The sequence below is a fragment of the Heliangelus exortis genome, chromosome 2, assembly GCF_036169615.1.
Source record: "Heliangelus exortis chromosome 2, bHelExo1.hap1, whole genome shotgun sequence".
Lineage (NCBI taxonomy): Eukaryota > Metazoa > Chordata > Aves > Apodiformes > Trochilidae > Heliangelus > Heliangelus exortis.
The window spans coordinates 85,935,677-85,957,006 of record NC_092423.1 but is presented as its reverse complement, the minus strand read 5'-3'; the positions used below and the strand labels follow the sequence as shown (position 1 = coordinate 85,957,006).

General features: G+C 38.2%; 1 protein-coding gene and 1 long non-coding RNA gene across 3 annotated transcripts in view; one reads left to right on the top strand and one right to left on the bottom strand.

Moving 5' to 3' along the window:
• The window catches only part of MOCOS (molybdenum cofactor sulfurase), a 219,108-nt gene that overhangs the window by 101,147 nt on the left and 96,631 nt on the right, over positions 1–21,330 (top strand). For both annotated transcript variants that reach the window (XM_071736830.1, XM_071736829.1), the window contains exon 5: positions 16,592–16,668. In XM_071736830.1, the coding sequence (XP_071592931.1) occupies positions 16,592–16,668 (77 nt within the window). The remainder of the gene's footprint in view (positions 1–16,591; positions 16,669–21,330) is intronic.
• LOC139793729 (uncharacterized) lies at positions 17,477–18,244 on the bottom strand. Its single transcript, XR_011724753.1, has 2 exons — positions 18,158–18,244; positions 17,477–17,665 (listed from the first exon to the last, which is right to left on the bottom strand). It is a non-coding gene; the product is annotated as an uncharacterized lncRNA (long non-coding RNA).

The window sequence follows — 21,330 nt, the reverse complement described above, 5'->3', positions numbered from 1 at the left end:
AGTATTAATGGTTTTTATTTATCTTTTTTTATATTGCCTTCAAATAGTCACTTGATACTTTAAAGTAATCCTCGTATGTTACATAGTGATGTTAATTGTGCTTTTCAGAAACTCTGAGACTAAATACTTTCTCGTTTTCTACTTTCTTCAGGGAATTCTTATCCTCTTCCAGATGAAATCCACATTTTAGACAATCTCTCTGTATAGCTTTGTGTCTTAGATGTACATAACATTGATAACTTTAAGTTCTTTATTCAGTATGCAACCTGTTAGTCTACTTTGTCTTCACAAAGAAGTAATAGCCTATAATTAAAGAAAAATTATCTGGATTTGAGAGGTCTGGATCATCTTTCCTTTTCAAATTCCATGACATTTTATTTGTTTGAATTTATGATAACTATCTTTGCCATTTAATACAGTTTTTGATGGCGAATGCTGATTTTATTTCCCCAGCCTGTGTTAAATTCAGAAATCCAATATTGACATTAGTTGGCAGAATAGTAGCTGTTCCCAGCATCTGAAAACAGAATCCATAATATATCAACATGGGAAAAGAACCACAACTCTTTTCTTTTTAAGCTCCAGCTTACCTTCATAAAGCTGGAGATTTGTTTTTATCTTCTCTATGTGGCCACTATAAAAAGGTCAGTCAGAGTTGCAGTAATATTGAGTTCCACATAGTGAGTGAGGAAAGCATGCAAACGAAGATAATAAACTTCCAGTTGCATTCAGTTTAATGTATATTGGTTATATTTCATTATCATCTCTTTATGGGAACATCTATGTTAGAACACAAGATATTAATTTATAACCTGTTAGCTGCAGTGAGCAGCACTGAGCTGTGCAGAGTGGTACAAGGTAAGCTGGCTGAGTTGAATGGCTGAATATGTTTCTGAGCAGATGCTTGTAACAATTATTTGGAAAGTATCCAGTTTACTCAAATAAGGATAAACATCGAGGTGGTGTATCTTAGAGGTATATAGGAAAATATTTTGAAAGGACTCAAGTAATGTTTCTCCATATCAGTGGATGGTTTGCAGGGATTTAGCTTGGCCATAAGCTGAACCAAGTGTGACATTATTTGCCTGAAAGCAGAGAAGGCAGTCAAGATGGCTCTCTTAAAATTTAATGAAAACATTAGGGGTTTTTTCCTATCAAAAATAATACCGTCTAACTTTCTGAAAAAGTACAAGCAAAGGCAACATAGCAGATTGCTTGGCAGCAATTGAGGCCAGGGCTAAAGAACAGAGAACTTGCATGGGCACCAGTACTCCATAGGGCTGTCCAGTGGTGGGAGCTGGCAGTGTGTGTCCCTGCCAGCCTCTCCAGAAAACCACTTGGACACCATCTCCCTCTGCAGGGATGGCTGCTATAAGCAGAAACAACTCTCTACTTGGTGACATCTACCTGCTAGCATAAGGAGGAGGTGATGGAGAAGGAGTCACAAATTCTGGTGACAGTCCTTGATAAATTTGCCTGTAGAGCTTGCTGCTTCTAGCTGGGTTGTCCTTAGAACTATTCAAAAGCTCTGGGGCTGACCTTTAAATTAGAAGCCAGACTCTCCAGGCCTGGGACCAAGTGCTTTCTAAGAGTCAAAATTTACCAGTCTGTCTAGCTAATCATTAACCATCTCTATGGATAATCAATATTATCTTCAACATTTCCATTTGTTATTATGGTGACAGAAGGTGGTAAAAAATTATAGAATCATAGAATTGGCTGGTTTGGAAGGGACCTCAGAGATCATCAAGTCCAACCCTTGATCCACGACAACTGCAGTTACCAGACCATGGCACTGAGTGCCACATCCAGTCTCTTTTTAAATATCTCCAGGGACTGAGAGTCCACTGCTTCACTGGGCAGCCCATTCCAGTGTCTGATCACCCTTTCAGTAAAGAAATTCTTTCTAATGTCCAACCTAAACCTCCCCCGGCACAACTTGAGACCGTGCCCTCTTGTCTTGCTGAGGGTTGCCTGGGAAAAGAGACCAACCCCCCCCTGGCTACCCCCTCCTTTCAGGGAGTTGTAGAGAGTGATGAGGTCTCCTCTGAGCCTCCTCTTCTCCAGGCTGAACACCCCCAGCTCCCTCAGCCTCTCCTCATAGGATCTGTGCTCGAGTCCCTTCACCAGCCCAGTTGCCCTCCTTTGGACCTGCTCCAGGACCTCGATATCCTTCCTGAACTGAGGGGCCCAGAACAGGACTCGAGGTGTGAATGCTGATTCTTTTTTTCAGGTTAAAATTTTCAAAGCTTTTCGTGATGATGGATGTGCCAATATCAGATGTTGTACCTCTCAAAACTCTTCCACCCACTTCAATAATATATTCTCTTTTTCTCAAAGGAGCCTTTGAAATGGCTCCAGTGAGTTTGAACACCAGAATTTTAATAGATGGTATGATAGCAATCAGTTATTTTTGTTTAATCATCACAGGAGACACAAGTAGAACTTTAATTTTCCTTTCAGATCTGAGGCCACTTAACAGCTCTTCAGGGCAAACTTGGACTTTCATCACCAAAGAAGGTCTAAGACCAACAACAGGATTCACAGCCATACAAAAGAATACTCAGTGGGGACCCTCTGACAGTAGAAAATTCTTTACAACTAAGTCTGAGGTGAAAATAAAGTCAATTTGGTGGCTACAAAGAGAAAAAAAGCCCAAGCCATACCAGAACAGCTCAGACTCACCTTAAAATAAGCTGAGCTGTCTGTGTACAGCACCAAAAGTTATTGCTTTTGTTTTCCCCCCAGCATCTTAGGTTTCAATCTTTTGTGTGTATGTACATATTTAAAAGGAATATATCTCCTCAGAAATTCTGTCAGAAAGAAAAAAGACTGGTTTTTTTCCTCATATGGTTAAGCTGCCCTATTAATGTCAATTTTTAATTTTATCCTTTGGATTTCTCATTAGTTTTAAGACATATCTAGATTATTTAATTATTATATTTCAGCTTGTAGATGACATAAGATTTAAGAGCTTTTGCTGGGCTGTAGCAAGTTGTCACTACATTTTGCCTCGAGCTGCTTTTGTACAAAATAATCTTCCCATAGTTAACATTCAGGATACTCTGCAGAGACTCTTAAGAAGACTTAAATGCTAAATAACTGTCACATAGTGAGTCTTGGTCTTATTGCATGAAATTACATTGCAAGCAGTGTGATAAACAACATCATAATACTTTGACACATTCATCATTAATTATAACTTAAATCTAATCTCAACTGTATTTTTTTTTCAGAAATCATATCCAGTAAAGCAAACATTAAGATATATGTGAAAGAAAGGATGGAGGAAAGAAGTCTTCCAAAAGTGTAGCTGGTATATCAAAATTGTGCATGGCCTTCCAAGTTTTATTAGGTTTTACATAGGGTTTTCTACATATTTTAAGAGATTAACATAAATTAAATATATTTGGAATTCATTATGTAAATAATTATTTTGAAGGCAAAACTTTGCAGTGACTGGTTTTATCATTTTAAGGTGACGTGCGAGACTGCTGTATGAAATTCAGGTTTTTTGCTCTTTGACACAGAAACTAGACTTGGAACTAAATGGATTCCTCCAATCACAAAAACTATGGATAGTGGTATCATAAGCTTCATACTACTATAGTTCCTGTATTTCCCTAAAAATTGTATGCAGTATTTGTGAATGGCAACTCCATGTATCTTTTTCTCTCCAGATTCATATTTGTTTTACACTGGGGAAATTTTCGGCTGTTGAGGACCTCCCGTTCTGTTAATGCAAACTTTTTTTTTTTTTTTTTCTTTTGTAGTGGGAAGTTTTGAGAATCTGGCAACCAAGCTGGGGCTGGTAATGCTGTGTCCTTTTTACCATTGTGTTGTGATGCAACATTTCAGTGCACTTTTGGCTTATTCAGAGCCTGTGTCGAGTCAATCTGAATTCTCTTTTGCTTTGTTTGTTACCTTCCTAAGGTTTGTTACCTTCTTTTTGCTTAGTGCTTCATTACTTACTATGACTTGTATAGTACTAAGCATACAATATGATTATAGGTTCCCTCTGTATGTTATTATGAATTCCCTGCCTGCAGAGCTACCTGCTTTCTGCCATACTCAGTTCTCTCCAGTGGTCTGCAAGTCTGAAGAATCAGTACTCAGCTGGTTCTTTCATTGGATATTTCTACTCATACCAGACATCTGCACTGCCTTTTATTTTACAGACCTCAATTATATCCCTAAAATATGTATTGCACCTGAAATGTCAAAGTAGGGTAAGAGTAAGTAATTTAAATTCAACCCTGGTTAGCCTTCAGTTGGTAAGATTTGAGAAGCTCTTCTCTGGTGGGCTTTTGGTAGAGAACATACCTATTTTTCTGTGTGGTTCTGTGAAACCTGAAGCCATTTTGTCTTGTACTTACTATTTTGCACTCCATAGCATACACAAAAACCCAACAGATTTCCAACCAGGAGGACTATACACTCATTGGGAGCTAAATTTTCAAAGTCCTGTTACTGATAAGAGAGAATAGATGACTTACTGTATTGGTGCATATTGAGTTTTTCGAACAGAGTTTTACAATGTCACCGTAAAATTTTCTTTTCTTGGTTAGTCTTTTGAGTCTAATATGATAGAGGGAAAGAGAATTTCTGAACTTTTATGGAAAAAAAACATTAATCCAACTGGGTATCTTCTTTTTTACCATGTTAACATAATTTTATAAAATCATACAGCTGTTGAGATCACCTGTTACTTCTATGACAATTAATCTAAATAAAACTGTCTTTCTGTTCCTCACCCCTATCACCAGAGAACATCCTTAATGGAGACATATGGAACTAGTCAATAAGTTGTACTATCAGGCTCGTTGACCATGCATGAAGATTTATAAGGAAAAAAAAAAAAAAAAAAAGCTGTTAGTAAGTGCATTTTTTTTCTCTTCTCTCAGTAATATCTTTATACAACTGATGCTGCTAAGGGCAGTGCACCTTAATTGAGTTTGGAGTGGAACAGACTGCATCAGAGGTGTATCAAGAGAGGTGACTGCAGGGTTTTCAGAGTTTCCCAAAATTACAAATTTCTGTATTTATGGAATTTTCATATGCAGTTTCATAAAGTTGTTATTTTGGCATCTTTGTTTATTGGATGCTTAGGAGGGACAAAAACAGTCTGGGTTACGTTATCAATCTGTTTGCTGTCAAAGACACCAACACTATATAATCCTTTGTATTGAGCCCTGTGCAGAATGAAGAGACAGGGCTTTGGCATAGGAAAGGGAAAGTGTGTTGGTTTTCTTTTGTTCCTGCCACTCCTGTTGGAAAATTGTTCTATAATCTCGTATCTTGATGAATACAAGACTTCTAATTTGCAGTCTGTATTGCCCTTTGGTCAGTCTGGTCATTTATCTGCATTTTGTCCTGTAGCTTAAACAGTTCTTTTTCCCCTCTGGTTACTACCCTCCTCTTCCATCTCTGGAACTACCAAGAGAAATTCTACTGTTACACATTCATTGCATGAAATTGCATTCCATACTAAATGAACTGAACACTTTCATAAGATGAGCTTTCCTTTTCTCTGATCATACACAGAATGCCACAGAACATTGCATCAGAACTTTATTAATGGTGTTAATATTTTTCTTTAAATCCTAGCATGTTTTCTTGTCTGTCATGCTGGCGACTGATACCTGATGTGATTAACTAATAAATCTGATGTTTCAGAAGACACTCCTGCAGTCCATGGCTGAAGTTGTCAGTGGTCCCTAACTGCATAGCAGGCTTTATGCACAATGATGTACTTAACATACATTATAGAATATTATACACTTAATCTTGTGTCTGGTTTTAGGGTTTCCCATATTATACATTTCTTACTGCGAACACTGTACAGCCCCATCATCTGCATTTAGTCTCCAGATTTCACTTTAAGAGTCTGTTTTATCTTCACATTCCTATCTTTTATGCCAAAATCATTACTAAAAGAGATATTTGTCTAAAGAGAGACTTCTGAAGAGATACTTGTCCCAAAACCAGTGCTCAAGCAACTAAACAGGTAACCTTTTCCTAGCTTAATAGGTCCCCTTTCAGCACAACGTCTTACCCTATTTTAGCACTCTTCAAACAATCCTTACTTTGTAATAACTTCTCATACAGCACTAGAGGTAATAAATCCTGATAAATTAGTTCTGCATTTGCCTAGAAAAATAGTGAGCTCTTAAAAGAACAGCCTCTCTGGGCTTTACTTTCCATTGGCACAGTCCATGGTGTATTTGAACATGATTTTATTTACTCATGTGATTGTCCTTTCATTCAGAATTTGTTTTCAGAACATACATAACACTGAGATCAAGGTAACAGATGTGTCATTGCCTGAATCAGTGTGTTTCCCTTTCTTTAGTATAAATGTGTTTTCTGTTTTCCATCCTTGATTTGACAAATTTGTTTTCTAGCCTATGTTATTGGACTTAAGAGTATTTCATGCCAATTTCTTACTATTCTGGGACATAATTTTTCTGTCTGCCTGTGTTGAAGTACACAGTGTTCACACACTGTGTTAAAGCCTTTGAAGTGAGTTTCTGCACCAGCTGCAATAACTACAATTTTCACACTTTCCACACATTTTCTGCCATGAGTCACCCTGTTCTGACCTATGTTTTTCATCAGAGTCCTTGTTAAATATGAAGCCAAGCACTTATTTAGTTTTCAGGCCCTTGTTCCTCTTCCAACTCTTTGCTTATTAAATAACAGACACTGTCCTTTGGTTTTTATTTATATTCCTTATTTCATCATATGTTATTATATGTTATTCATATTTTCCTTTGCCTTTATATGAACAATAGTTTTCTGTTCACTTTAATTTGCTCTGTCAGGGCTTGGCTCTTGGGAAATCTCACTTCATTCCTGTTCTTTCTAACAGTACTTTGCTGAGCAACACTTCATGATTGTTTCTCAGCTTTTATAAGCAGTGCTAAAATCTCTCTTCGAAACTTTTTTTTTTTTTTTTTTTTTTTTTTTTTTTTTTTTTCAGTATTTTGGGATGCAAGTTCCATGCATTTTTGATTCTTAACTTCAAGTAGTCTTAGGTGTTCTCTATGTTTAAGTGTCTGATCACTTCAGCTAGTTTTCCTGACCACGTGATAGCAATAATATCTCATATTGCCCCAATTAGACTGAAAACCTCATTTGAGGTTTCTTAGTTATCTGTGCCATGTAAACTTTTTTCCCTCTCGCCAGGGTTTTTATCTTTCAAAGTCTTCCATCTTGTATCATGTAACTGTTTTTAAAAGCCATTTTTCAGATAATTATTTTATTTGTAGCAGGTTTTGTTTTGTTTATGATCTTGAGTGCTGACTGAACTCAACCATTTCTGTTATCTTGGTTTTTCTTGTAGGAAACATAAGATAGTATTTATTTCCGTGAGAGTGATAGAAATGAATCTGTTGTTACCCAAAAATGTTTTTTTCTGCATAGCTACATAGCCTGTAGTGGAATCTCAGCTACCAGTCCTGCTTGTTTTGAAAAAATCATCAAAGATATTTCAATTCAAAACAGTTCTCTATTTTCTTTGTTGCCATCTTTCTTATTTCTGTGTTTATTCCTTAGCACTTTTTCTATTTGTGATTATTTTTGTACCCCATGGTAATGTGAAATGTAATTCAGAGGCCTCTCTGTTTTGTAGCCCACATACTTTCACCCACTTGTTTTCCTGTTCTCTACTTGGATGATAGCTGGGATGATACAACTTACATAACAACTGCTTCAATTACTACAAAAACATTTTCTTTCTCTACTGATGCACATATACCTCACCTTTTGCTGTTTCTTTACCTCTCTGTGTCCTTATATACCTGATTCATCCTGTTCCCTGTCAAAGCCGTGGGCAGGAGTCATCACTCTGTGCTCCCTGCTGAAAGCATTAGCAACACCAGGTAACATGCCAGAATTTTCTGGAGTCCTTGAAGGTATTGTTAGTTGAGGTGATCCTTTCTTCTGCATTTAGATTACTGGAAGACCTCTAGAACTTCCACCAGTTACGAACCTTACCAGTGCAGGTCCAGGACACCTGTGGAGGCTAAAGCAGGTACCTTTGTTGATAACATGGGCATGTCATATTCCTGGTGTCTTCTTCATGATTGCCCTTCTGTTGAAGAGCAGGATAAATTGTATGGAAAGAGTTCTTGGTTTGCTCCAGTACAAGCAGCAGACTATTTAAAACACTAAGAAATTAGGAGTATTTGCTAATTCAGAATGACTGTTGTGAGTTCACTTTTCTGGAAATATGATAACTCCTGATTTCCTAGCAAAGACTGGGAAATGAGTCAGAGCAGCTCTTTGGAAAAGTAACTTCTTCAGCTTCTTTATTCTCATGTATAAAATGTTAACAGTTGACCTCAGAGGGTAGTGTCAAGTTTTAGTACGTCTCATAATGATGCTGGAAAATGAAACAAACAAATACACAGTGGAAGAGTTCTACATATTATAATGGTTCTGCAGTTCCAAAGTGGAAAAATGTCCTGGTAGGTTTTGCAGTAAAACAATTGATGTACCTGTTTTGGTGTAGCATGTCTTACTATGTAATTATTTTTTTTTTTCAAATGTAGGAGTGGGACAGAAAGGATATGTTCTTTTCCTCATGAAGGTCTCTGTTGGCTGCAGCCCTACTGCCTTAAAAAGTTGCATGTATCCCTTAGAGTGCCTTGTTAGCTGAAGTTTTCCTTGTATTAGTCCTTTCTCCTTGTGCTATGACAATTTTATTTTTATCACAAATGTCTCAAAATGCAAACTAGATAATCAGACCTTATTCTGAACCTACATTGTTTTATAGCAGTAATTTAATTATGCCACTGATACCAAGCTGACAGCCTTTCTGGATACACCGGGTGTTGTTGTTACATATATCATACATTAAACTTCATTTAGCTGCTTAATACTTACTTGTTACTTCTTGTAGTTGGCATATGCCACCAGCTACAGGCAGTTACACACAGGTGCACATTCGCATCAGAAGGAAAAGACAACAAATGTTGGTAACATTATATTCTTGCTGACAGCTATTAATTATTCAGCATATGCATGAAGATGTCTGACACCCACTTTATACTCATTCCACTTCATAAAAAAGAAAATTATTTCTTGCTTCTGCTTTATCTGAGTTAGTGATGAGCGGAAAGATGCTAAGAAGTGCAGTTTCCCATGAAGGCAGCTGCTGTGTGGACGTGTGGTACAGGGTCCATCTGGGCAGTGATGTCTCCAATGCTTCCCTGATTTGCAGCAACAGGAGATCTGGACCTGACAGTTCACTGTAATTTATCAAGACCTGACATCTGGGAGGGGAGATTCTGTGCAGCCCTGAGTCATATTGAAAGCAAAATTTGCAAGAAGCGCTCCTATTCCTGTGACTTTTGGTTTAGATTGTTTTGTAGCTGCATCAGAACAGTATAGATTGGAACTTTATTTCTTTTTAGTTGGAAAACTAATAGAATAGACAGTGATGGAGAAAGATGAAGAGTCCCTATTTCTTTTTATTTTTTCCTGCCTTCCAGCAAAAAGGTTCATTTCTGTTGAGAACCCTTTCTCCCCCACCTTCTTTTTTTTTTTTGTGGTATCGCTGTCATGAGCATTCCGAGGCTCTGTCTCAACAAGATTATGAAGATTTGGGCTTCTTAAGTTTTCAGGTTGCCATGAATTAAAAACAATATGACCCAAATGGTGGCTCAGTATGGAATGGTTTAACATGATGATCTTAATAGTGAAGAACCTGTTTTCCTTCACAGCTCCCAATGGATTTTGCTAATCTTTGGTATACATTGCCTCAGAAAATTAAGTCTGGACTGCGTTTTTATTGCTAGAGAAAGAAGCTTTTGGGATGGGATGAAAGAAGTCTTTTCACCCTCTCGCAAATGAGGAAATAAAGTGCTCAAAAGTGTTGCTGGATTTGCTTTTGCCTGCAGTGGAAATAAGGCTTGTGCTCCTGCTTTGAGACGCAAACCTTTCTGTAAAATGGAGCCCTCTCGTTGGAAAGCAATCATAGCAATTTTTCTCTCTTATCTGTTACTGCTAACATTATCTGAGGTCATTGATCTGGGTCTGTCTCACTGGCTCACATGATTAGAGAGGAGTAATTTTATGTGTGGATTTTTAAGAATAAATTCATGATCAAATTGAACCATTTTTTTTTGCCTGCCAGATTTTAAATCTGTCTTTAGCAGCTCTTTACGAAGTTATTCTTTACCCCCAAATGCACCTGCTTAGAGTTGAAAGATTTCATCTCAGTCTTCATAAGGAAATAAACAAATATGTTTACGCTGAACATGGACAAATGATTACAGCTGGTCAGATTATTGTACATGAAAAATTTATCTCCAGAATGTCTCTCATCCTTTCTTTCATCCTAAGGAGAAAATCAAAGAAAGAGCTGTGAATATTTATTAATGATTCATTACTCATAACCGATCAGTTAACGGTTTATGCAAATATACTTTGCAGATTGCTCACTTGAACTATTACTTGGGGTTATACCTGCTTTTTATCTTCCCATGGGGAAGCAGAGGTGTGAACATTTGGATGATAGATCTTTAATCATGGGAGAATAATGCCTATCAAATGTTAAACACTGAGACAGATGCAGAAATCATTTGCAATACACTTGCTCCCACTGAATGCACCCTAATGGACTTCTTGTTGACATTAATTAGTTACAAGTTAAGATAAATAAGTATAAATTGCAAGCTAACTAGCTGATAGTTTAACATGTTTTTCTTTGAGGCAAGTGAACCAGCAGGCCTCATATTCTCGAAGACTTACATTTAAGAAATCTCAAAAAATATCCTTTCTCACAATGTTTGGTGTATCTCAAGGATATACACCTGTGTATGATGGAGTTTTAAAGAGAAAGATTATTTTGTTTCTTCTCCCTGTCTATGCAAACATACTACATTGGCCTGTTTTGTGACACTGGGAGGGAACCTTTGGCCATAGACAAATGCAGTGCAAGTTTGTGTAACAAATGGTTCTTCCGGTGGGGAAAAAAAAAGTAGTTTTATTATTCTTTGACTTTGGAGGCCCCATATAGGGGAGTAGGTGGAAAGGAGTATGTTATACCTGAAATGTAACTTACCTGTTGCATGATTTAAATGCTTATGGGCAAAGCTCTTGTTTTAACACTTTAAAAAATATGTTGTAAAACATTAATTGTAGAAATTATATTATTAGGAGTAATCTATTTTGTTTTAAAAATGCATGCAGCTTAAACTAATTGTGATGCATATTTGTGAAAAGTGTGATTTTTACTGAAGGCAGAGCCCTGAGCAGCTTATGGTCTGCAAAATCAGCATGTGTCATTCAAAGTGATTTGAGTAACAGTCTCAAGGACTGCTAACCTTTCAGTCCAAAAAGGGAAGAGTTTTCTAGATACAGGTAGCAGGTAAAGTTAGGAGCTACAAATTCACTAACTTGCACATAAGGGAGAAATGCAGAAACATTTGAGGGATAAAAATGAATTGATTGATTTATTAATTCAATTTTCTCCTCCATGAGTAGCTTGTCCACTTGTTGGGGCACTGGGTAAGCCGCCTTCTTTCATTGTGTGAGAATCAATCATTGCTCATGAACATGTAATATACAGCTAACAGAGGTTAAAAGGAGTTGCTGAAGTGGTAAGAGTAGGTGTCTCATTCTGAAGTCTGTAATTTCTTACTGCCCTGCTAGAATTTATATTCTTGGCTTACTATAGCATGCTCCTGTGCAGGCAGTTTGCAAAAGTTGGCTTATAATAAAAGCATACTTTAATGATAATGTACATACTTGTTACAACAGGCTATCTCCTAATTTTATTTACTTGCTTCCGTGGCATCCACGATGTGAAACAAAGCTATTCGCTCTGAAGTGAGTGTGTACCTGAGATTAGTGGTCTGGGATCAGATCCTCTTCTAAAGGCTTCACTAGTAGAAGATCAAAATGCCCACAGATAAATGCAACATCTCGCATGATGCTGCCTTAAAATACAGTTATTGGTGTTAATGTGACCATGGTTAAGTGGCATATTGCTAAAAATGAAGAGTATCACCTGTGGGAGATGAAGCCAGACTGAGAGGAGTGTGTTGTCTGCAGGCCCACAGACATCCTGGAAAGATGCCTGAGAACTTTCTCTTAGGAGGAGTTGATAGATGTGCTGAAGAGCAGTCCAGGGCCCTAAAGGTTTTGTAGAGCAATAATGATGTATTTTAAGCTAAAGAGAAGCAAAACAAATACATCTCATTTTCCAGATCTTGGTTTTTGATGTTGAAAAGCAGTGAGGCCAATTAAGGTCCATTCCCCTGCTAATATCAGAGATGGCAATTATTAACCTAAGAACATGAATATGGCTGAAAACAGTTTGTTCTACAGCCATAAATTTGGCATTGTATACCCTTGGTGCTGCTGTAATTACAACAAATATTAATACAGAATAAACAGTTAAATGTATAAAATGTAAAAATTAAATTTGCCAAGACAGTTGTTTCATGTGGAGGTGATAAGGAGTATCATAGAGATGAAAAATAGGATCTGAATGAACTACTTTTATATGCATACCAAGAAGCACTCTGTATTGTTGTACTTTTTAATTAGATGAAAATAAATGAATTGAAAAGATGAAAGGAACTTGTGTAACATCGCACTTCAAAGGGCAGCTCCACTCTTGAGGAGTGTTTAGAAAGAAAGAAAAGAGAAGCAGCTTATTCAAGAAATATGCTTTCTCTGTGGATTTGGTTTCACTTTTACTTGCTTTAGAAACTCAGGAGTGACTTATGCTCAGTTGACCCAAATGAAGCCATTACCCTGGAGTAAAGGAGAGTCGGAAGCTGGCAGACAGTGATGTTCCCTTCCACGCTCCTTCAGTGCACTTTGCCCTGACTCAGCAATGCTCTCAAATGAGCAGGATTATTTTTGACCTTGCTATGGGATTTTTATCAAAGTTTCGGAGCCTTCGGCTGTGTTTTGGACAGAAATTGCACACGTGAATTGGCTCTGTTTCTGGATTTATTCAGCAAATGAATTGAAAAATACCAACTGAATCTCTTAGCTGCTAGCTAAGCTGGTTTGCCCTCCCACAGTCCAGAGGCAAGTGCATCCACCCAAAACACTTAAAAGCTGTGCTTTGTGTACTTTCCATATGCCAAATAACTCGCATTATGCAATAAACTTTGCCACCTTAGTGCTGGCTGATAGGCCTTGAGAGCCCTTTTGTACTCCTGACTTAAGTCAATGCTGCCCAGCTCCAGGGTAATATTTTCCTCTTCCACCAAATTTTACTCAGAAGTCTTCTTTTTAAAATGTGTTATTTGTTTAGTCCTTAAGCACTTTGTTTCCAATCACAACTCTTCAGGCCATGGACTCCTGTCTTCATACCTTTAAGTAAAGCTGACCAGCTAAGGAGAGGACAAATTCAAACTTCCCAAGACTCTGTTTTCTTCCATGTTTCAGTTGCCGTGCACTGTGGGTTGGTGGCTTTAGAAAATAATATTTGTATTCAGAAGCCTAGCAGAGAATCTCACAACAACCAAATGAACAAGAATCTAAAGAAAGATTAGCCTATCTCCGTCCTTAGGAAGATCCAAAAGGTGGAACTTTGTAAGCAAATTTTTTTTCTTGTGACTCAAAAAATTGTAGCTTCTAGAACCAGTGTCTTGTGTGAATTGGAAAAGAAGAGCAGCTCATCAGCTTCATGAGTCCTTGATAGAATTAGGCAGGCTGCTCTGGTTTTTGTTATTCCACAAGCTGTTTAACCAGTCTGTCAGATAGCAGGTTGGTGTGAAATGCTATCAGCTTCTCATAAACACAGTCAGCTAAGCAATTGATCTCATCCCAGATGTGATTATGTGGGATCAATTATAATATGAACTAGATAAGAGAAGTAAGCTGCTTGATTCTTGGGCTGGCATTCTGCAGTAGTAGCCTTTATAGAATAGCCTTTATACATCATCAGTTACAAAACCTTTATTACTTCAGGAAATGGCCTCTAGGCCAGCATTCAAATTAACTTCATCCTAAACTGATTATACTAACATCGAACTGCCACTGAGTGGGGATACAATCTATTTGAAGTATCAATTGCATCAAACAGAAAAGTAGCCTTTGGAGGGTAAAGTTTTGCCATGCAAGGAACACGTTTGCTCTCAGTCCTAAATACAGTTAAATATGCTGGGAGAGAGACCCAAGAGGGGTATAGCTGCCCTTCGTAGCATCATGCTTTGCTGTGGTAGTAAGAAAAAATTGCTGTAACAATTTGTTGGCTTAATTTGCTAAATATCTGAATGTATACATTTGCTAGATATAGAACATGCAGATGATTCTTCCACATTTTTCTGGGAACAAAGCAAAATAATCCATTCAATGGCTGGTAATAGGGGGTGAAAGCTTCACATGAAATTGCACATCAGGTGTTCAGTAAATATGAATACACGTGAGAGTCAAGTAGTGCAAATATACATATTCTAGGAATAACAAAATATTAGTGCTTTCTTTATCAGAAATGGAAATCTGGTAATATAGAAATATAGAGGGCCATATGAGCATACAAAATATAAGAGGAATGTTGCAAATGTCCATATCTTAATTGTATAAAGAGACACTTGTCCATATCATTAAGCAAACATTTTTAGTATTATTTTCCATTATATTTTATGGCTTCTGGTTCTTGCACTGGAGCTCCCATCAGGCAATTTTTTGGTGATTCAGAAAGAATATATTACTCAGGGCTGACAAAACAACGCAGAATGCATCTACAGTGGATCTGCAGGATGCATCTGCACTTTGACCAAAAATATCCTAATTGTGTTTGCTTTCTTTTTTTCTGAATGGAAAGAGATTCCTAGGCTCTGGTTTATTTTTGTAAAAATTTTTTAAGTTCTTAGAACAGTGATGTGGTTCATACATCTGTTCTGTTGCTTTGTAATAGATGTACCGTTGTTGTTTGCTAAGTAAATAATCACATATTATAAACAGAAACACAGATTTCACTTTACTTTTGACTATAAGAAAGATACAGAGGTCTCTGAGGACCTAAGCTGACACCTTTGGTCTTTCAATTCTGATAATGAGAAGATTGTTGGGGGCTGTGCAGTCATCTTGATGGGCTCAGTTCCAGTCTCTCTGCTCCGGTCTTTAGTTCCCTATGTTTTATTTGGTTTGTAAGCCATTTCCAGTAACTGAGCAGGGCAGGTCAGTGTGCCCTTATGGATCCTTTCTGTAATCTCTCCTTGTCAGCCATGTGGGACCACTGTGACATTTCTTGCAGCCAGTGCAAATTTTTAATGTTTTTCTGCATTTAATTCCAAAACCACTTTTAGCCTCTGCCTTATCTTTTCTGCTTTCTCTGCCTCCAATTTTTTTTTTTTTGCTTTTTGGATAGAGTATTGCTTCCCTCAGATGCTGGTCCAAAAGTCTCTGTGAAAATATTCCTTCTGTCAGGTCTCTTTCAATTCACAAGTGGCCATTTTAAATGTCATCACTGACAAACAGCAAGGTTTCTTCCCTCAAGCTCAGGAGCAATAAACTTTTCTGTTAGTTATTGCTAGGGAAGATTCAGAAATTTCTAAGAAGGAGTCTTTCACCTAAGTTGTGTTGAAATATATGAGCATATGGTCTCTTTTGGGCCATTCATGCTTGTAGTAGTCCACGACTTTTCTCTTACCCCCTGGTTTATAATTATTTGCTCTGTCTTATTTCATCCCAGCTCAACATGTTACCATATATACACAATACTCTTACATTACTCTTTTGTGTGGAACTTCACTGAAATTTTTGGAAGCTTTATATGCCCCTCAGCTGACAGTGTCATTTGCAGTGTTTAAATTATTTGATAACTATACAAAATGAAATAAAAAGTAAGTAAGAAAAAATCACTGTAGAAGTGAGAGTTATTATACTCTTCTATTGAGGTTTATTTCATTACAGGAAAAGCATTTGAAGTTTGACATTTTTAACCTCTGAGCCTTTTCACAATACATATTTAATTCTGGCACCAAAAGCTTTTGACATGCATTATGTAAAATGGTACATCCAGCAAAAGAAAGTAATCCCCCATTTTCTTGTCTGTTGTGTGTGCATATAAAGTACTTTTGCCCAAGTGGACCACTCTTGTGTTCCATGTTCTCCAGTAATTTTTCAGTATGAACATTATCAGCTTTTTCTGAGAAAGATTCGAGGAACATCAGGTCCCAGGGAAGGTCTCATCCTCACAGTCAACTGTCCTAGATATAATCACTTCAATGTGGGGCAAACACCACGTCTCCACCTACCTTACTGCCTTCTTCCTGACATCTTCTGATGCTGTTAAAGGACAACTTGGGATTTTATGACATACTGCCATAAGGCATAACTCATACCCATTGCTCTAGGAATCCAAACCTCAGAAGTAGCCCATGCAGGGAAAAATACCACTTAATCTATTCAGGCAACTGTTCATATGAACCTCTAGCTTTGAAGAATACATTTTTGCTTCACAGGACACTACATGGCAAGAAGATGAATCCCTAAGGGAAGAGCTTCCACTCTGCAAGCTAGATGCACTAACTATACATTAATAACTCTCAAAAGAAATTTAAATGCATTTTAGCTGCATGATTTGTTTACCATGCTGATTTGTTCCGTTCTTTAGGTTTGAAGACGGCACAGTGTCTTTTCTTGATATCATTGCTTTGAAACATGGATTTGATGTTCTGGAAAGACTCACAGGTCAGTTAACTTAACTCTAATACTGAAGAATGAAGTTCTAGTTTTAGACCCATGGCATATGCCTGATCATATTTCCTTTAGCTGTCACTTAATTTTCTTTCTAGTTCTATTCCACTCCTAGAAGAAAGGTGGTGAGGGACTTTTAGGATGTCAGGTATTGATAGGACTAGGAGGAATGGATTCAGACTAGAGAAGGGTAGATTTAGATTAGATGTTAGGAAGTTCTTCACCATGAGGCTGGTGAGACACTAGAACAGGTTGCCCAGAGAGGTGGTGGAAACTGGATGGGGCTCTGAGCAACCTGATCTAGTGGGAGCTGTCCCTTCCCATGTCAGGGGGGCTGGAACTAGATGATCTTAAAAGTCTGTTCCAACCCTGAAAATTCTATGATTCTCTGATTTTTTATCCATAAGATCCATACCCATAAGATTCATATCCATAAGCTTATGTGAAGGTCAGACTTCAGTGTTTGTTCACATCTTGGGTATTGGATTATTTGAGCCTGGATTGGAAAAAACAGAATATGCAGACTGTTCTCCACAAACACACATGCGAGGCTTGCCTCATGCTCACAAAAAATGCAACAGGAAAACAGTAGTAGAAAGTAGCTGAGCCACATCCATCCAGTAAGGGTTCCTGCTGTGGGTGAGGATGAGGCAACTTGACCTGCTGCAGAAAAGCCATTTGGTAATACAGATTCAGAGGAGAACCAAAAAAGAGATTTTAGAGCACACACCAAAGCTTTTTTTAAGTAAGAAATAGAGTTCTACTGTACAGGCAGCAATCTTCAAACAGCAAACTTTCCAGATTATGACTTTTCACAGCAGTTTATTTATGTCTGTACTTTGACACACTTTTGTGGAAAGCAGCATTATGTTGTTGGGTTTTTTTTTCTCAATCTGTTCTCTATTTGGTATAACTTAGCACTGTAAGTCTTCTGGAACTTCCCAGAAGAGTAGATTACTGTGTACCTGCAGTGCAGTTCCTGCCTCTTGAGCTGCAAATTGAAAGGAGAATAATCATCAGTCACAGTCTGCAAAAAAGGTAATTCTGACTGTGCATAAAGAAATATCTTTTTTGGAATGAGGGTACTGAAACACTGGAGCAAGTGCCCAGAGAGGGTGTCAAATCTCCATCCTTGGAGACATGCAGAATTTGACTGGGCTCAGCCCTGAACAATCTGATCTAGATTGAAAGCTACCCCTGCTTTGACCTGGAGGTTGAACTGCATGATCTCAGGAGGTCAAACCTAAACTAGTCCATGAATCTGCAACTACAGAAGATATTATAATGCAGACTGGGGCATACTGAGCTGTGAAAAAGTGGAAGGCAGATCTTTCCAGTTACTCCTTAGGGCATCTCCATGCAGTGGACTGAATCTGTGTCTGTGCACAGAGCTAAGTACATTTGAGTTTTATAAAGACACTCTCAGCCTGCCATTTTGATGTTGCCTTGGTTTATGTAATTGAAGTTCTTCACTCATGCTAACCTTGGGAAACCTAGTGCAAACCTGGCGAAGGTTCTTCCCTGGGAAGTTCATTTCCATGGTACCACTGTCTGCTACAGTGACTTCATCTCTCCAAGCAAAAGTCAGGTATTCTGGGATAAGAGGCCACTGCAGGCTTTCTAGCTTGCCAGGGATTCTCATGACTTGGAAGCTGTTTTCAGTGTCTCCCACCATTTGAGTATCTTTGAAGCCCTTAATATGGAAGTAACACTGAGGTCCCAAATGAAACTTTGATGTTATCTTCCTGCCAGAAGCTGTATCTGAATCTTGTTGACTCCAGGACAGCCTGCTGCTTGTCTGACTCAGCACCAAATGCACCAAAAGCCTCTGTGAGTGCTGCCATAGGGCAGTGATTCTCCTGAAAGATGCAAGCTAAGGAAGTTTGCACCCATGGCTGTGCAGGAGGATGGCACCGTACATGTGCAGTGTGCCAGGTTAACCAAACATCTTCCTGAACATGTGTTTCATACTCAGAAATGTGCACAGTTAATGTATAATGCCTGAACTTCCCTTCTCCAGTGCACTCTTTTGTTTCCTATATAAAGGCATCAAGTGTGTTACGATATAGAAGAGGCCTAAGTCAAGAGAGACACTTTGTCCTTCTCAGGCTGCTATAATTTCTACAAGTGTGGAGGTTTGTTGTCAGGCTGTATCTGAAAGACTCCAGTTTCTTCTTCCTCGCATAGCAAGACTTCTGTAAGGAGTGTTCTGTGAAGATGTGTGCAGTCTTGTTCGTGTGGAAATAAATTGCAGTTTTCATCCACTTCAGTAGTATCATAGAATCATAGAATTGGCTGGGTTGGAAGGGAGCTCAGAGATCATCAAGTCCAACCCTTGATCCACTACTGCTGCAGTTACCAGGCCATGGCACTGAGTGCCACATCCAGTCTCTTTTTAAATATCTCCAGGGATGGAGAATCCACCACTTCACTGGGCAGCCCATTCCAATGCTTGATCACCCTCTCAGTAAAGAAATTCTTTCTAATGTCCAACCTAAACCTCCCCCGGCACAACTTGAGACCGTGCCCTCTTGTCTTGCTGAGAGTTGCCTGGGAAAAGAGACCAACCCCCCCCTGGCTACCCCCTCCTTTCAGGGAGTTGTAGAGAGTGATGAGGTCTCCTCTGAGCCTCCTCTTCTCCAGGCTGAACAGCCCCAGCTCCCTCAGCCTCTCCTCATAGGATCTGTGCTGGAGTCCCTTCACCAGCCTGGTTGCTCTTCTCTGGACCTGCTCCAGGACCTCGATATCCTTCCTAAACTGAGGGGCCCAGAACTGGACACAGGACTCGAGGTGTGGCCTCACCAGTGCTGAGTACAGGGGCAGAATCACTTCCTTGGACCTGCTGGCCATGCTCAGTAGTCTTACTGAGCCCTGACAAGGAAGGCTGTTTTGCTTTATGATGCTCTCTGTATGGAGAGCAGGGATCAGAACCCTGCCTTTAGTGTACATTTTGAAGCATGTACTATCTTAAACAGACACATTCCCTTGTGCAAAGGGCTACCTACCTGCTTTGGTGCTCTGTGTAGGAGCATTGACAACCCTAATGGAAGCATTGATAACAGCATCTCTTCCACTGCATTTCCCATCCATATGAACCTTCTATTGGTACCTACTTCAGATAAAAATAGAAAAATCTCTTAATATTAGACTGAGAGGAATACTTAGCCCTGAACCTGAATAAGGTGGATGGCAGTGGATGAAAATACAGAAGAAAAGCATGACCAAATAGTATGTTGAGACCTTTAGATCTTTATTATTGCTTTTAGTTTGCCTTCTGACCTATAGCAGTGATGAAAATCTAAGGCAGCTGACATAGCTTGGAATAACCTGTCAGAGAGGTTGCCCACAAAGTAGTTACATGGGTGGGTGAATTTGCTTTCATTCTGGACTTGATTCATTTTTTCCTTTGGGGAGTTGTTTGCTCACTCATTTATTTGAAATATTTTTAAAATCTAGCTTCAAGCTATATTTTCCTGTGTACGGTATTTGATGAACATTTTTTTTTATTACTTTTTTATTTATCGTCAATACTTAGGTGTAACTGGTTCATATAGCAAAGCAGATGCATTTATACTACTTTGGAGGGCTTATGGTGAATTGTTATATTTGCTCATTATTAAAAAATGCAATTGACCGTATCAGCACCATACCAGTATGCTTGAATAAAATCATTACAAGAGTTTTTATGGCACTATTTATCACACTGAAAAGAGCTATGGACTGCTATCTTGTGGATGCTGGAACACTTCTGTAGACATGGTGGGAAGTTTAGTAAGTTTATCAAAGAAATTATGTTTGTTGTCTGATGTATAACAGCATCTCTTGGCTTAGCAGAGACATTTTTAGTAATTTTTACAGAGTATTTTGGTTGGTGTGTTTTAGCTGCTGGTGTCCGTTTATCGAATAGCTTTATTTCACTAGAAAGCAAGCTGCTTTTAAGCTGAAAATTGCTATGTAAAAATGTGTATGCTACTTCAAATTCTCAGATTTAGAATCTTTTAAAAAACAGAGTATTTATAATTTCAATTAAAAAAAAAATTCAGAGTGCTAAAATACAGAAAGGTAAGGAGAGATAAGACAACATGTGAGCTGAAAGAATAAATGAGACAAAACCTATACTGAGGAGAAATTTTAAAAAATAAATTATGATACTGTTTTGACAAATATTTGAATTTTAAAACAACTGCACTGCTAGTGTAGCCAAATTCTTGAGTGCTAGAGCAGAAATGCCAGCTCTGCCTGTTTACATATACAGAGTAACTTACAGGAATCCATAGTGAAAGTATAAATTGAATTCTCTAAAGGATTTTAATTTCTGCCTGATCCATGAACTTTGTGTGAAGTCAAGCTAGTCCTACACTATCACCTGTGACCCCTGGGGAATTAAGCTTGTGTTCCAGATAAGTAGAAACTTTCAAAATCTCCCTTCATGCTAAAATTTACATGATTATGCTTACATGTATATGCTTGTAAATATGAAATATTCCACACGTTGTATTTTTTTAGTTAGAACTGAATCATGCAGAAGGTCAATCACACATCATGAAAAGGTGATAGCAAAATGTGATACCACTATGGGCACATTTGGTGTTTCCATCATGAAATGTGTTGTGTGTGCCCATTTATCAACGTGAAGGGTAACTACATTGTTCAGCT